The sequence below is a fragment of the Toxorhynchites rutilus genome, chromosome 3 (genome assembly GCF_029784135.1).
Source record: "Toxorhynchites rutilus septentrionalis strain SRP chromosome 3, ASM2978413v1, whole genome shotgun sequence".
Classification (NCBI taxonomy): Eukaryota; Metazoa; Arthropoda; class Insecta; order Diptera; family Culicidae; genus Toxorhynchites; species Toxorhynchites rutilus.
In genome coordinates, this window is record NC_073746.1 from 51,277,458 (window position 1) to 51,294,279 (window position 16,822).

The 16,822-nt window shown below is 40.4% G+C and overlaps 1 protein-coding gene across 1 annotated transcript; it reads right to left on the bottom strand.

The window, feature by feature from the left end:
• LOC129778038 (uncharacterized) lies at positions 1-9,413 on the bottom strand. Its single transcript, XM_055784674.1, has 11 exons — positions 9,268-9,413; positions 9,133-9,189; positions 3,206-3,407; positions 2,979-3,146; positions 2,819-2,913; positions 2,594-2,751; positions 2,355-2,538; positions 2,051-2,300; positions 1,732-1,991; positions 1,065-1,675; positions 1-1,005 (listed from the first exon to the last, which is right to left on the bottom strand). The coding sequence occupies exons 1-11, from the start codon at positions 9,314-9,316 to the stop codon at positions 346-348; spliced, it is 2,694 nt and encodes an 897-aa protein (XP_055640649.1). The 5' UTR covers positions 9,317-9,413; the 3' UTR covers positions 1-345.
• Positions 9,414-16,822: the final 7,409 nt, after the last annotated feature.

A 16,822-nucleotide genomic window follows, 5' to 3' on the forward strand; every position in this document is an offset into this window, starting at 1 on the left:
ACGACTGTTTACCATACTTCTGTCATTACCACTCGGTAAACACCGGTGGAGTGATCAAACAATACCCAACAACCAAACAAAATTGCCCTTTTCAGGCATCGTAATCAATGATTTTAACGATGTAATTCTTCAAACATATCCAAAATCAACAGATGGCCTAACGGAATCCTACGTCAACTATGCGGTCGTGTCTCGGACACAACCCTCCTGTGAATTTTTTTCCCAGTTCAGTTAAAATTAAGCAACAACTAGAAGAGCCCTTCATTGCAAATTGTACTGGGGGTGAAGATTTTTATTTATTTTTCTATGCAATGTGTATTTAACACTTAATGATCTACATCGATTTCATATATACATTCCTATCCAGTTAACGAACCCAGATATCCTGGTAAACAGCTTGAAATACGTGTTCGAACAGTCCGAAAAGTTCGTAGATAATCCCACAACAAACGGTACCTTATCAGCGTTAATAAATTGGAGTTGGTCGAGGAAAGTTCCGCAAGTAATACTCTCGAACGGATTCCTCGCGCACAGTTGAGTATCTAATACCTCATGCTCGTGTGTTCTCTGGCAATCTGAGTTGTACATCGACAACACTCTGGTGTACTCTGCCTCTTCCGGAATAGCAGTAATGTTGAGGTTTTGATCCGTATGGTCCGCTGATCGTGAAATATTTTGGGCAATTGGAGAAATCATTGACAACACAAGTGGGACGTGTGTTGTATTGGTCCATAGACATGATGGGTATAGATCGGAACTCCAGACGAGCGTATCTTCCAACTGGATCAATGCAATGTCGTTTATATGATCATTAGCTTTGTAGGCTGGATGAAGAACAGTTGTATTCACTCGATACATATTTTGAGAGGTATTTGCTGGCAGCTGTACGCCAGTGGGAACTTCGGTCCCAACACAGCTTGCCGTAGTTAAAATAATCCTGTCTGTTATGATTGTTCCGAGACACCTGAATTCCACGATATCTTCGGTGAGCCACGCGATGTAAACCTAAAACAATAAAATCTATTATCTCTACAATCATAGCTGCAGGATACAGAACATCATACAAGTGAGCCTGCAGACGATGTCGGCTTGAGGTCTTTCACCAATGTTGGACATTCTTGCAACACTGGGTGAACCACGCTGTTGTCGCTGTTTACTATATCACTCAGAGGACAGCAAACCAAAGAACTAGTATCACATAGTTCAATCGTACCATTTGATAGGAACTGTTTCCATCCCCTCGAACAGTTGGAAATCGGCGTACATCGTGCCGCGCGTCCATCGTATCGACGACAGGAATCTCCCTCATGTCGATCTGAATCAACAAATTGCACTGTTCCGTGAGATTTTTGTCCATTCGGCAGAAGCACGGATTTCATCCACCCGACGTGACTTGCAGTGCCAATCGCGATCGAGTGTTCGCCAAAACCACAGTCCCTGCTAAGGTAATTCAATCCGTAAACCATAGGATATATGTTGCCTCTATTCACCTCATTGTGAACGGCAGCCCCGGTCAGAAGTTCGCAAGATTTCGGCACGAGAAATAAGTGTTCTCCAGTGCAAATATATTCATCAGTCAATCCATCACGAAGCAACGGCTGATACTGCTTGGGAATGATACATGATGAAGCATTTTGGAAATGTAGCCGTGGAGTAAGAATCGATAGCGAAGGATCTGTAATTATCCGTTATTGAAATGTAATTCTACAACAATGCTTCTTAAAACATTACCTAGGGAGTAAATTTCACTCCCTTCAAAAAGTATGTTATTGATATCAGTTCTTCCGGAACCGTAGACATGAACTTCCCTCGATGGAGTCTCCTCATGCCATATACATGCTGGTTGAAGGTCTAAGATATTCAGCAGATGTTTTAATCGTAAAATAGCAATGTTGTTGGAGCTACTTTCATGTTTATACTTTGGGTGAACATGGACTCTAGACACCTCCAGTGCATTATCGTTTAAATGTCTTATATGAGAAACTGGTATCCTGCAGCAATACGGTAAAAGAAAATAGGAACTAAATGGAAATAAGTTATATGAATTTACCCATTCTTCGTAACACACTGTGCCAGAGTTATCACAGTGTTCTCATCGATAATCACTCCATAACAGTCGTTAGTGTCTCCATTCCATACCAATTGTGCAAGATATGACGGCAGTTCGTATATTGTAGACATGTGCGCTCGTTCATAATTCAGATTTACATCGGTTGCAGTACGGGACACAATCATAGCTTCATCGAATTCACGAAAAGGTGCGAAACTGAGCGCACAAAATGTAGCATTGTAAGTATCCTCTGGAAAGTAAAACAGAATTATCATATGTACCACAATGGATCTTCATTTGTTACCTGTAACCATCGCACCGCTTTTCTGCATCGTCTCAACTATCCAATCGATATAGGACGAAACTCTGGTGTAAACGCCAGGTGTAGACATACCACATGCCGCTCCAAAGGATGTAATACCAACAATGAAAGGTGTCATTCGGCCGTTGTGCAGTAACTTGACTTGAAGTGGACCTCCAGAGTCTCCCTACAACAAAAGTATTGAATAACGACTCAGCAGAAGAGCGCACAATATGTATTACCTCACAAGTATCCATCTTTTCATCGACAGCGCATATTTGATGTGATTGAAGCCCAAGTTTAAGCTTACGATCGGTTCCATTTAAATACACTCTGCTACATTCCTCATTTTCCATTGGCTTCAAAGCTACTTTCAGCAGTATGGGAGTTTGATTTTCAACTATAATGCGCCACCAAAATACCGAGGTATTGAGAGATTAAACCATGTCTTCAAAATATACACATACCATAGCCTGTCCTGCCCCAACCGGTTGCTTCCAAAACCTTGAATCTCACTTCTTCGTCTGTCCAAAGACATGCTGGTGTCACAATATCGCTCAATCTAGAATTTTACATTTAAAAAAATAAATGATAATGAACCCAAATCTAACGCAAGGTTTCACTTACTCGACAGGATGCTCTAACTTCAGTAGAGCAATATCATGATAGTGTGCAGAAAAACGATGCTGCGGATGTCTGAAAATTTCCACGATTTTCAATTGCTGCGCAAATTTGTCTCCCTCGCTGGTCTCGATGTTCAAATCTCCAAACCTTACGACGTCTGGTTCTTTATTACTTCAACGAATAACATATCATTGATACACTATCGCCTTCAACAAACGTTTTATACTAACTTCGCATCAAGCACACAATGGGCCGCGGTGAGGACTGTGTCCAACCAGATTAAAGTTCCGCCACATTTCCACAAGATATTTCCGTCTGGTTGAGTCCATCCTATAGCACCCATATGGGCAAATTCTTTCAGGAGAGCAGGGAAACCAGCTGCAGGCGCCACAAAACCCCGCGGTTGCAATCTATGGAACCGCAAATGGCAGTCTAAGGAACAAAATTGTTTTGAGTGTCAGTTCCCATCCCGATGAAACATTTCCGGTGTTAGAGTGTGTATTCACCGTTATGAAGATCATGATTTAACTTTCAAGTGCTTTTAACAGGAACAAATATGAATGTATGTACCAGCACAGATTCATTTGTTACATTAACTTAAACTTTAAAATAAGCATAGCATTTTTGTTGCTCAATTTTATTCTGTGCTAAATCCCATGTTTTGATTGGTCCACTTTGCGCTTTCCCAGGAAGTAACAGAGCGGCGATTATTTGTGCCCGTGTAGCAAGTATAGAGGCCGTTTCCTGCGATATCGGTGTTTAAGTGTTACTCTAGATAGCGAGCAGTGCATGATAATGTTGAGTAATAATCTGAAACGTTGTCTACAAGCGCTAGTTTGCTGTGGGACCGAATATTGAAATTAGGGTAAATAATGTTGGTTTGTTCAGTCGAAAATATGATCTTGGTTTGTCCACTTTTTGAATGCTCTAGTTCTGCGCACCTGTGTCAAACCAGGTATTCGAATCTTTCAAAACATATGAATAAAATGGTCTTTTTTATGATTTACAGCAGTTTTATAGGATATTATTACGGATACACATGTGCGATTATTTGGTACATATTCAGACCTTTTCTGGGTTATAGCACTTACAAATATTGTATCCAAATCATGTAATTAATGCATCTCGATGACCTCAATTCCGATCATGGTGTGTTTATTTTACTGATGTTGGTTTTTCCACATGATTACTACCGCTCAAATCGCTGCAGTTTTTTTGTTTTGTGTTGTTGTTCTTCACGCGAAACAGAAATAAAGTTTCACTGTGTTGAGTGCTGTTTACCTTTAAAATGCCCATGAAAAGGGAATAGTGTAAAGAAAACCTAAATTATGAAGGGACCAAGTCAGTAAACTTAAGCGATGAAAAATACACCATCTACTTGCAAATTCGAACATTTTCATTCAAAAATTGTGAATACTAAAACCGCACAAATCATGATCAGAGACGGACAAAACATAATCATAATTTCTCTTTGAAGAAAATCATCAAAAAACATAAAAAAATAAACAATTTGAACGCCTTTTGGTGCTATTACCAACTAAAGACTTGGGGATTTTCAATAAACCCAAACGTCGTCCTGGCAATATCTAACAAAAACCAAAACCAACTAAATATCATCCAAAAACTAATCACCATACTTCTGCCATCATCGCTACCATTGTACCACTACACGTATCCAAAATCAATAGGCAACAAATTGCCTAACGTAATCATCAACTACAGTAGAAACCCGATTATCCGCGGAATGTTCGGGTCACCGCTTATAACGCAAAAAGAGCTAAACATTTTACACTTCATGTTGAAAAACTATATTTTAGCATGAAAACTATGCTTCATCAATACAGAAATCATTAAATTATTCATCTGTAAGGTCGTTTACACCAGTGATCATATAATGTGAAAGCCATGACCAAAACAAAACAACAAGGCCCTACCACTAACCGATACATTTCGGGAAGGTCTATAGAATTACTAGGAAAGTCCCTTCCGTGGTTAATCCGCACCGCGGATATTCGAGGTTCCACTGTATGTGGTTGTGTCTCGGACACAACCCTCCTGTAACTGTTCGATGTCACAAAAATTATTATCGCTAGCCACACGAGCTTTTTCTATTTTCCTGACAGCGTTATTTTTGCACTAACCTCTGAAAGCTTACTAACACTAACAAAACAGTTTAGAACGCCGTTATTGTTTTGATATTCAAACATGATAAACTTACGAATACATTGTAACGTTTTATGAGTAAAAAATTAGTTAAGGATTGAAAAAAATTATAGGAGATTGTGTCCAAGATACAACCGCATTGTTGACGTAGAACTACGCTGTTATTTTATATAAGTCGCTTGTTAATAACTTCGGATATTATTTTATAATGCTGTGAAATTTTAGAAATAACTGTTTAGTAGAATGGTTTGATCGCCCTGAAATGTTTTTTTTTATAGTAGAATCAGTTGACGATAATTGATTGATGATTCATTCTCACCCTCGCAGAACAATACACTAGCTGATCATATGTCGCAATTTGTTGCATGTCAATGCATTGACAATTTACCTCGAACGCTATTCCGGTGGCCTTTTTCGCAATTGACATAAACTAATTACAGTCGATTATATACTTGTTGTACCAGCACCATTATTCCACATCTTATAATTATCAATATAAACTTGGCACCGCATGGAAACAATTACAATGACAATACTTGCAAGTATCAAATATCATGCCACATGTTATTTAGTACTGCCTCATTGGAATCGCACCTCTAGACATCATTCGTACAATGTAAACCAAGCGCCAAACAAGCGTTCGTCATAGCATGCATACAGAGCCCTACATCGGTGGCTTGAAGCTACTAGGAATATAAACACTACTCATCATTTTGCGCTATTCTCAAAAGAAACGCTTCTGTTAATATTACTGGCCTCGAAAAAAGTTGCATTACTTTTCCATGCTCAAGATAAGCGCAGCTGTCATCCTTAGTGGAGAAAGTTTTGCTACTGGCAATCGAAACCAAATCGCATACAAATTTCCAGAACGACATTTACTTTCTTGGTGACTAAATAAATGAAATAAACTTTTTCAAGATTGGAGCAGATACAATGAAGACAGTTTTGCGACTAGCACGCGAACCCAAATAACATACTATAACATTCCAGCACGACATTCACGATGATCTAGCTTGGTATTCCCCAAATAATTTTTTGACGCACAACCTTAACGCCTGCTTCGCCATACCATCAGTTCAATTCATTGAATGTAATGTCAAAGGCGCCAACGAAGCCTTTATGATGACGGAAAACAAACAATGTTAACTGCTTGGAAAAGACTGGATATTTACCTCAGCAGAGATGCATTACTAATACCCTAACGCAAATATTTTCCTCCCGAACTATTTTCACGTACGGGTGATGAAACACGCACGTACGCACATGAATATCCATATTTCGATGGCTTGAAGCAACTAAATATACACACACTTATCTCCTCTCTTTTCAACAGAAGTCCTTTCTGTTAATATTGCCGATCTAGATTAGCTTAGCTGCCATCCTTGGTGGAGAGAGTTTTGCTACCGCCATATGAAACTAAATCACAGACCAAATTCCGGAGCATTTATTTTCTAGGTGAGCCGACGATAGCCTAGCTTGATGATTCCCCAATTGTGTAGCTCAGAGCCTTAATGTAATAGCGTCAGTTTGATGCAATGATTGCAATGCCAGAGACATCAGCGAATGGATAACTTGGTCGCGTCCACAGCTCAACCCGAAACGAAGGCATGTAATGACGCAAAACAAGAAAGAAACAGCGATTTTCATTGCTTTTGAAACAGAACGAGACTGAAAGTTTGCCTCAGCGAGATCCACTGTTTACACTCTAGGCAAATATTTCCCTTCGTTCTTCTTCCTTTCCTTTGTTCACGGAGACGTTAAATCTTACGATTTCTTCTTCGTTGCTCATCGATAAGTTGCTCGTTATTGACAGCTCTGTTCGGGAAAGCACACAAATCAGCAGAACAAATGTATGGGAAAATGGAAACGCTTGTAGTTTTCATGAATTTTAACCATTTACACCCCAGGAGATTGTGATTTTTATAATATCAAATAAATCTTAGGGAATTTCCGATTCATTTGGCATGTGAATCGCCAAAATCCGTTCGCGGCAAAAATAGTTATTAACGTAAACTTTATTTCATAAAAACGTGACCTGTTTTCTGATTTGGCACCCTTAATGAAAGACGTAGTTCTACGTCAAAAAAAACTATAGGGGGCTGTGTCTAGATCGCATTTTTGACTACGAAATGATTCCATTACTATTTTAGATTTTTTGTTCAAATATTTCAGAACGCATCGAAATTTTTGAAATAACACTTTAGCAGAAAGTTTGAGTGATGTAGAAAGTCCAGTAGTTTTATAGAATCAGCAGAAGATGATTAGGTCATGGTTCATTCCCTCATTCTCAAGAATAGCACGATGTGCACAAGAAGCAGGGCCCGAAATCTTCGCAGGTGAAAAATGAAGACCGACTCTACTCTCAGTAGTTTCGCTTTGACTAGAACTGCTTCGGCAGTCGCCCACAACAAAAAATGACTTGACTAGAAAATGAATTGACTAGCGAGGATGACTGGTGAGCTAGTCCAGTCAGTGGTTATTTTAACTGACTCGACTAATGAATAGAAATCGGCCTCTTCATTCAACTGACTTCAATCCACATTTCTACTCCTCTAGGAACGAAATTTATACCCGCGTACGCAATCTTATTTTTACGTCCATGTAAAGAGGAACGAAAACATGATCTCTAATGCAAAAAAAGAAGTTAAACCATCAATGGACGGTTTATTGTCTACCCATCGTGAACTCAAACCAACGAACTTAAACATTTATGAAGTATGCTATAAAGGTCCTCGCGTTAGTATTAGTAAACATCGTGCAAAATAGCGCACACATACTGCACACTATTTTATACGTTTGAGTAATTTTCGTGTACGATGCAAAAGAATCTAGCTCACCTGTAGCGTAAGTCAAACCACGTTGAACTCAAACATCGATGCATGCATACGTACATGGGAGCGAGAAAGAGAGAAACGAATTCGTTTTGGGGGAAGCCACTTCAAAATGCAATGAGGACAATTTGACTGGGAAGAATGAAATGATATGGTCGAGTCGGTAGAGAGAGATAGCGACTAAACGCCCGACAAACTGTTTAGTCGAAACTGCCTGAAGAAGCCAAAGGTCATTACTAACTGAATACGGATATAGTCAGTCAGATAGTCAGCTGACTATCCTCAGTTGACTATGACTATGCAGAGCCCTGACGAGAATAATGAGTAGGCATTGCAAGCGTTATGTTTTTACCTGTTGGTATTATAGCTAGAACAGTTATCGTAGTGGTCGTTTTGCAGTTGACATAAACACAGTCACAAGTGATTATATTTTTTGTTTTATCACAAACATTGATACAAATTTCTGATAGACAAAACATTAAAACCGCTTGAAATGATCATCATATTTCATTCTACATTTGCAATTTAAGCAATGTAAAAAAAGCCAACGACAATGTATGCATGTGATGCAAAACTACACAAACGCTCTCCATCAGGTGGCTTGAAAACTGACGCTCTGAGTTCCATCGAGTTCCACCTCCAAAGTGATGTTGATCGCTCGTTGGCAAGCGAAAGACTGGTTAAAAGTATCTGGAAATATTCTGCTTGTTCGCTTAGGTCGTCTGGGTAAGTTGCCATCGGGTGGAGCTCCATTTGCAATATTTCCTCTCTCCCTCTCCGCAGTATCTCTCCAAAAATAGATATCTTTCAAGAATCATGCCTCGATGTTATCTATAAGATACTTCATGCGTTGATATAACATTTCAAAAATCACACATAATTTACGATGCCGCTATCTGTACCACTTATTAAAAATTATCTGATTTTCAACTAGTGTAGTATCAACTAAAAACATCTCAATAAAGTTAAGAGACAAGGCTTCTCTGGAGAAGCCGCATCATTGAAGAAGAAGTAGAAGTAACAAATCGGCGCCAACTTGCGTCTCGGAAACACTATTTCTGTATCACCTGTACCATCATAGTTGTCCTAGTTCACTGTCACGATAAAGTTTTTTCGGCCCAAATAATACAATGAAACGCCGAATATTAAACATATATATTTACCGTCCAAAGTAGTGCGCTCATTGGGAAGAAATACGACATCGTCGTTGTGTCCGTGAACTGCAACGAAACTTGTTTTTACTGAACAATTCCTTCACCTTTTTGGGATCACTGTAGATTCCATCATCAAATACGCACCACAGTAGAGCGCCACAAACAAAAGCCCGCAGAATAAGACAATCCACATCGGGGAGCTTACTTAGCACTTTTAATATCAACTACTGATTTTGGCACGAACATTTAACACAGCCGGTGAGCTCGACACTATCAGCACAAATGAAAGCCTAGCGATGTTTGGCCAATAACGTGAAATCAACCGAAATCAAACTGGTTGATCCAACCCAATACCGATAGCTTAAGCCGTGATAAAAAAAATACAAAAATATGATCTTGTTTTGTTTTGTTCTTCATGGTGAATCTTGTTCTATACGGAACGCTGGAATTGCCGGTCATCACTCAGCTGTAGGATGCTTTTCATTAGTATTCCGAATTAGAGGCTGTATGGAGACGGTCCGATAAATTCAATTTAATTGCGATAAATCGGGTAAAACCACTGTGCAGGAAATGTCACTGGTTTTACCATCGAAACAGCCTTTTCCAGACTGCCAGACGAGCTAGACCCACTCGTCGTTTTTACATAGGACTACGTTTAATAAATTTAATTTATTAATTTTCATCAAACAAATTTCATTTCATTTATTTGTCGTCTATCTGTGAAGACCATTACTTCCTTAAAACTTCTTAATACTATTTACTTAGAACTAAAGAAAGCCAGCTGGATAATTACATAATTTAATCTTTAGAAGACGAATTTCACAAGCTAATAGGAGTACCGGTAAGTTTCTTGGTTTTTTTTTAAATTAAAGCTTTAAATTCTGCGAAAATGGTTACAAATTTAATATTCAAAGTATTCAAAGTATATTACTAGTCACAACTTTTTCCCATCTTTCTGGCAATTCAAAGATCTCCTAGCGGAAATATTCGGCCGGGTTTTCAGCTAACCACGAATCGATCCAATTTTTGAATTCATCAAAAGTGGAGAAGTGCTGGTCAACCAGGCCATCGCATCGATCGAAAAAGGGAGTAATCGGACGGAGCAATATCTGGAGAATACGGCGGGTGGGATAGGATCTATCATTTCACCTGTTTCGCGACATGCGGCCGAGCATTGTCGTGCAGCAAAATAACTTTTTCGTGTCTTTGCTCGTATTGTGGCCGTTTTTCCTTCAGTACCCGGCTCAAACGCATCAATTGTCATCGGTAGAGGTCCCCCGTAATGATTTCACTCGGTTTTAGCAGCTCATAGTACACCACACCCAGCTGGTCCCACCAAATAGACAGCATAACCTTCTGGCCGTGAATATTCCGCGCGTCCGTCAATGTTGATACATGGACGGTTGTAATGGACCCACTTTTAATCGCCAGTAACGATTCGATGCAATAAAAAACCCTTTCTTTTATGTCGTTGGAGCAGTTGTTCGCACGTGACCCACGTGACCCGGCACCCAATGTCCTATCTTTCGGATCATTCCCACTGCATTTAAACGATCCGATATGGTTTGCTGAGCTACTCCAAGTGTATCTGAAAGTTCTTGTTTCTTTTGTGACGGATCTCAATCGAGTTTAGCCTCCAATTATTCATCTTCAAACTTTTTTGGCGGTCCGGAACGTTTTTCCCCTTCCAAGTTAAAATTACCACTTTTAAATCGTGAAAACCCCGGCTGACACGTTCGCTCAGTTGGAGCATGGTCACTATAAACTTCCACCAAATTGCGATAACTTTCCGCAGCTTTTTTCTTTCTATTAAACTAATGAAGTAACACTTCGCAAAAACATTCTCGTTGGTACGAAAATCGACATATTCAAAGTGGCAAAAAACTATGTTGTTTACGCTTCAACTTTTTGGCATATACTGAAAAAGACGCCCAACGACAGCTCTATCAGTCGAACTCTAACCGTGATGGCGAAAACAGTGAAACTACTCCGTTCAGAAGTGTGCGCGTTCAATGAATGGTACCCCGCCGCGTCGAAAACGGACATCGTGCGGAACTTTGTGAACGCCGGATATGCTCGTTCCGGCATCTACAACATCTTGGCCCTATTGGACAACAATCAGAGCATCGAAAGAAAGCCCTGTTCCGGATAACCGACGACCCTGAGCGACAAGATGCTCCAAAGGATGCTGAAGAGGAAGATCGAGGAAAAAGTGGCTACATCGCTGCGATCGTTAGAGGAGATGGAGCGGCTGAATATCGGCTGAATATTCCCCCAGCTGGGTCACATCGAGAATCTTTTGGCCAATCTGAATCGTAAGATCTACTCCTTCCTCGCTTCACTGTCAATTTTTCGTAAATTTGGAAAAATGCCGTCGAACGAAAAAGAGCGTCGTGAATTAATCCTGCGCACTCATTTCGAGAATCCGGAGTTGTCACATCGGGACATCGGTAAGATGCTGGGAATCGTCCAATCCACGGTCAGCAGAGTACTAAAACGATACTTCGAGAACCTAACCATCGACCGGAAGGTGAAGAATGGCAAAAAATGGATGCTCCATCAGTGAAAAAGATCACAAGCGCGTAGTTAAGCAGTTTAGACGTGATCCGAGAAGTTCGGTCCGGGATGTCGCCAATAAGCTGAATTTGTCAAGTTCATTCGTCCAGCGGACCAAGCAGCGGGAGGGCCTGCGTACATACAAGGTTCAGAAGGCTCCTAACCGCGACGAAAGGCAAAACATGGTGGGGAAGACGCGAGCCCGGAAGCTGTACACCGAAATGCTGACGAAGCCGCATTGCCTGGTAATGGACGACGAAACCTACGTCAAAGCGGACTTTCGTCAGCTGCCGAACCTGTTGTTCTTCTCCGCAGAGGACAAATTCAGCGTTCCGGAGGAGATTCGCTAGCAGAAACTATCCAAGTTTGCCAAAAAGTACATGGTTTGGCAAGCGATCTGCTCTTGCGGAAAGCGGAGCGCCCCCTTCGTGATGACCGGCACGGTAAACGGGCAGGTTTACCTTAAGGAGTGCCTACAGAAGCGCTTACTACCACTATCGAAGCAGCACGAGGGCCCGACCATCTTCTGGCCGGATCTCGCTTCGTGCCACTATTCAAAGGACGTGTTGGAGTGGTACGAAGCCAACGGGGTCACCTTCGTGCCAAAGGAAATGAACCCGCCCAACGCGCCGGAGCTTCGCCCAATAGAGAAATATTGGGCGATTATGAAGCAGGCCTTCCGGAAGAACCCAAAAGTTGTCAAATCGGAGGCGGACTTCAATAGAAAATGGATTTCTGTTCAAAAAAAAACTACAACCTGACGTTGTACAGAACCTTATGGACGGGGTAAAGAGGAAGGTGCGAGCATACGGGCTTGGACTCGAAGTATGAATAAAAAGAAAATGCCAAAAGTTGTTTAATAGTTTTTATTTTACTGTCTAAAATTTTCAAAAGGATCGGTCTACTGGGCGAATTTCTACAGCGTTTTTTCCGTGATGCAATTTGATGTGACACACCCTTTAAACTTAAAAAAAATAAAAGAACTCAAAAACATGCCTAAAAGCATGTTTTCCTTCGCCATGGCGAATGTTCCGGTTAACTACCGGAAGGCCGCTCGCAAGGTCGTAGAATTTTTTTTAGTAAGCTAATATAATTATCCTTATCAAACTCAATTATCTTCTATAGTTTTTTTATCACCATCCGAAAAAAGTTCATTTTTTAATGCAAACGTTATTCAGGTAATCTTTAAGTATTTACCTTGACATGGTTACATCAATTTCACTGTTTTCGTTAAATAGGCAATCGCTTAATAGGACTATATTTGGCGTAATTTGTTCTTCGGTAATCTATGCAGAAAGTGTTGGAGTTTCTCAGATGCCTAATGGGTGCGTAAAAATTTGGGTTTCCTAACATTTCTACTGAGTCCACTCGTTGTGATATGATGACAATAATAAAAAGAATCATGGCAGAGTTCCGACGTTCTTTCAAACTTTTCATATTGATTAGCATACAGCGGGATTTATATGGAGGGAGTTGATATGAAGACCGGCCTAGTTTATGAAGTGAAATTAATAAAAATTGCTAAGAAACGATACTATGATCACAATGTTGAATTCTAAACATTTGATCATACAGCGTAGGGCAGCTCGATTAATAACTTATAGATGCAGTTAAAGTTTAGCAAGTTTAGTCATATATTACAAAAAAAAAAGATGGGTCTGAGCCTAGGGGCACGAACGGGATCTTAACATAGGACTGTGATTGTGTGTAGTATTTGCATTTAAATTGAGTTCTTCATTGTTCAAAATCAGATTTTTTTTCTTTTAATACATCAGCAGTTTGTTATCGATACGATTAATCGGCCCAAATAATCGATTAATCGCCACACTGAGAGAAATAATTAGTTAGATTAATATTTCTCATTTGCTAGAAAGCCATAGGGAATCAAAAAAGTGTTCATTCCGCCTGAAAATCAATTAAAGGGTGTGTCACATCAAATTGCATCACGGAAAAAACGCTGTAGAAATTCGCCCAGTAGACCGATCCTTTTGAAAATTTTAGACAGTAAAATAAAAACTATTAAACAACTTTTGGCATTTTCTTTTTATTCATACTTAGAGCCCAAGCCCGTATGCTCGCACCTTCCTCTTTACCCCGTCCATAAGGTTCTGTACAACGTCAGGTTGTAGTTTTTTTTTAACAGAAATCCATTTTCTCTTGAAGTCCGCCTCCGATTTGACAACTTTTGGGTTCTTCCGAAGGGCCTGCTTCATAATCGCCCAATATTTCTCTATTGGGCGAAGCTCCGGCGCGTTGGGCGGGTTCATTTCCTTTAGCACGAAGGTGACCCCGTTGGCTTCGTACCACTCCAACACGTCCTTTGAATAGTGGCACGAAGCGAGATCCGGCCAGAAGATGGTCGGGCCCTCGTGCTGCTTCAATAGTGGTAGTAAGCGCTTCTGTAGGCACTCCTTAAGGTAAACCTGCCCGTTTACCGTGCCGGTCATCACGAAGGAGGCGCTCCGCTTTCCGCAAGAGCAGATCGCTTGCCACACCATGTACTTTTTGGCAAACTTGGATAGTTTCTGCTTGCGAATCTCCTCCGGAACGCTGAATTTGTCCTCTGCGGAGAAGAACAACAGGCCCGGCAGCTGACGAAAGTCCGCTTTGACGTAGGTTTCGTCGTCCATTACCAGGCAATGCGGCTTCGTCAGCATTTCGGTGTACAGCTTCCGGGCTCGCGTCTTCCCCACCATGTTTTGCCTTTCGTCGCGGTTAGGAGCCTTCTGAACCTTGTATGTACGCAGGCCCTCCCGCTGCTTGGTCTGCTGGACGAATGAACTTGACAAATTCAGCTTATTGGCGACATCCCGGACCGAACTTCTCGGATCACGTCTAAACTGCTTAACTACGCGCTTGTGATCTTTTTCACTGACGGAGCATCCATTTTTGCCGTTCTTCACCTTCCGGTCGATGGTTAGGTTCTCGAAGTATCGTTTTAGTACTCTGCTGACCGTGGATTGGACGATTCCCAGCATCTTACCGATGTCCCGATGTGACAACTCCGGATTCTCGAAATGAGTGCACAGGATTAATTCACGACGCTCTTTTTCGTTCGACGACATTTTTCCAAATTTACGAAAAATTGACAGTGAAGCATGGCCAACGTGATCTATACTACTCTTATCTGATTATAAGCGAAAGCTGAAGATATAATTCCTAAAAATTAAATTTCTACAGCGTTTTTTCCGTGATGCAATTTGATGTGACACACCCTTTATTATCTTTTACTCACCCCTAAAGTCGTAAACGAACGTTTTTTTCTCTCTGAGTTTGGATCGATTAATCGACGTAAATTATTCGTTCGCTTCGATTATTGGTTGTGCAGTATTCGTTCGATTAATAATCGATTTCTGTAGGAAGTATTCGATTAATCGATTAATCGAACGATTATCGGGGATCACAATCTCCGTGAACAAAGGAAAAGAAGAAGAACGAAGGGGAATATTTGCCTACAGTACCTATAAACAGTGGATCTCGCTGAAGCAAACGTTCAATCTTCGTAAGGACACCGACTGGACAACACCGTTGCTGGGCGAGCTGGATGGCGAGGGATCGAGTGCCTTTCTTAAAGCAATTGGGTGGACGCGACCAAGTTACTCACTCGCATTGCATTGCAATCATTGCATCAAACTGATGCCATTGCATTAATGTTTTGAGCTACACAATTGTGTGGGGAATTATCAAGTTAGGCTATCGTCGGCTCACCAAGAAAATAATTGTTCTGGAATTATGCCTGTGATTTGGTTTCGCATGGCGGTAGTCTTTCCACCAACGCTAACAGCTAACAGTTAATCTAGACAGGCAATATTAACAGAAAAGGCTGTTGAGAAGAGCGCAAAATGAAGATAAGTTTGTGTATATTTAGATACTTCAAGCCATCGATATATGGATATTTGTGTGCGTACGTGCGTGCTTCATAACCCGTACGTAAAAATAGTGTATCTTGGCTACGCTGAAACCCCATTTGTATCTGCTCCCGTGTGCATTGGTGGTGCAAATTATGCAGCCGTAATGATAAATTTAAACAAGGAGGGGAGATAGTGGGAGGGAAATATTTGCGCTAGGGTATTAGTAATGAATCTCTGCTGAGGCAAATATTCAGCAATGCTACTCTTTTCGAAGTTGTTGAGATTAACAGAAAGAGATTTTTTCGTGTATTTAGTCACCATGAAAGTAAATGTCGTTCTGGAATTTTGTATGTGATTTGGTTTCGCTCGCCAGTAGCAAAACTTTCTCCATTAAGGATGACAGCTGCGCTTATCTTGAGCATGAGAAAGTAATGCAACTTTTTTCGAGGCCAGCCACTATTAACAGAAGCGTTTTTTGAGAATAGCGCAAAATGATGAGAAGTGTTTTTATTTCTAGAAGCTTTGAGCCACCAATGTATGGATCTGTATGCATGCTATAACAAACGCTTATTTGGCGCTTGATTTACGTTGTACGAACGATTCCTAGAGGTACGATTCCACTGAGGCAATACTAAATAACAGGTAGCATGATATTTGATACTTGCGAATATTGTTCTTGTTGTTGTTTCCATACGGTCAAAGCCAAAGATATATGGATTTAGTTATAAGATGTGGAATAACTGGTGCAACAAGTATAAAATCAACTGCAGCCGAGTCTATGTCAATTGCGAAAAAGGCCACCGGAATAGCGTTCGAGGTATATTTTCAATGCATTGACATGAAATAAATTGTGACATACGATAGGACTAGGGTATTGTTCTGCGAGGGCGATAATGAATCATCAATGAATTATCAACAACTGATTCTACAATTTAAAATACCATTTCAGGGCGATTAAACCATTTTACTAAACAGTTATTTCTAAAATTTCACAGTATTATAAAATAGTATCCGAAGTTATAAACAAGCTACTTGAATAAAATAACAGCGTAGTTCTACGTCAACAATGCGGTCGTGTCTTGGACACAACCTCTTATATTTTTTTTACTATATTTACTGTTCATGTTTCAAGCAAAAAAATGTTTAGATAAATTTCCTGTCTAATGATATATAACACAACATATGTCGCAAAGTTAATAATGTTAATAAAGTAAAATGCGTTTGAAAACTCTTAATAAATTTTTACATTTTTCGTAGAGTGACCCCCCTATATAGAAATCAAAGACATAGTA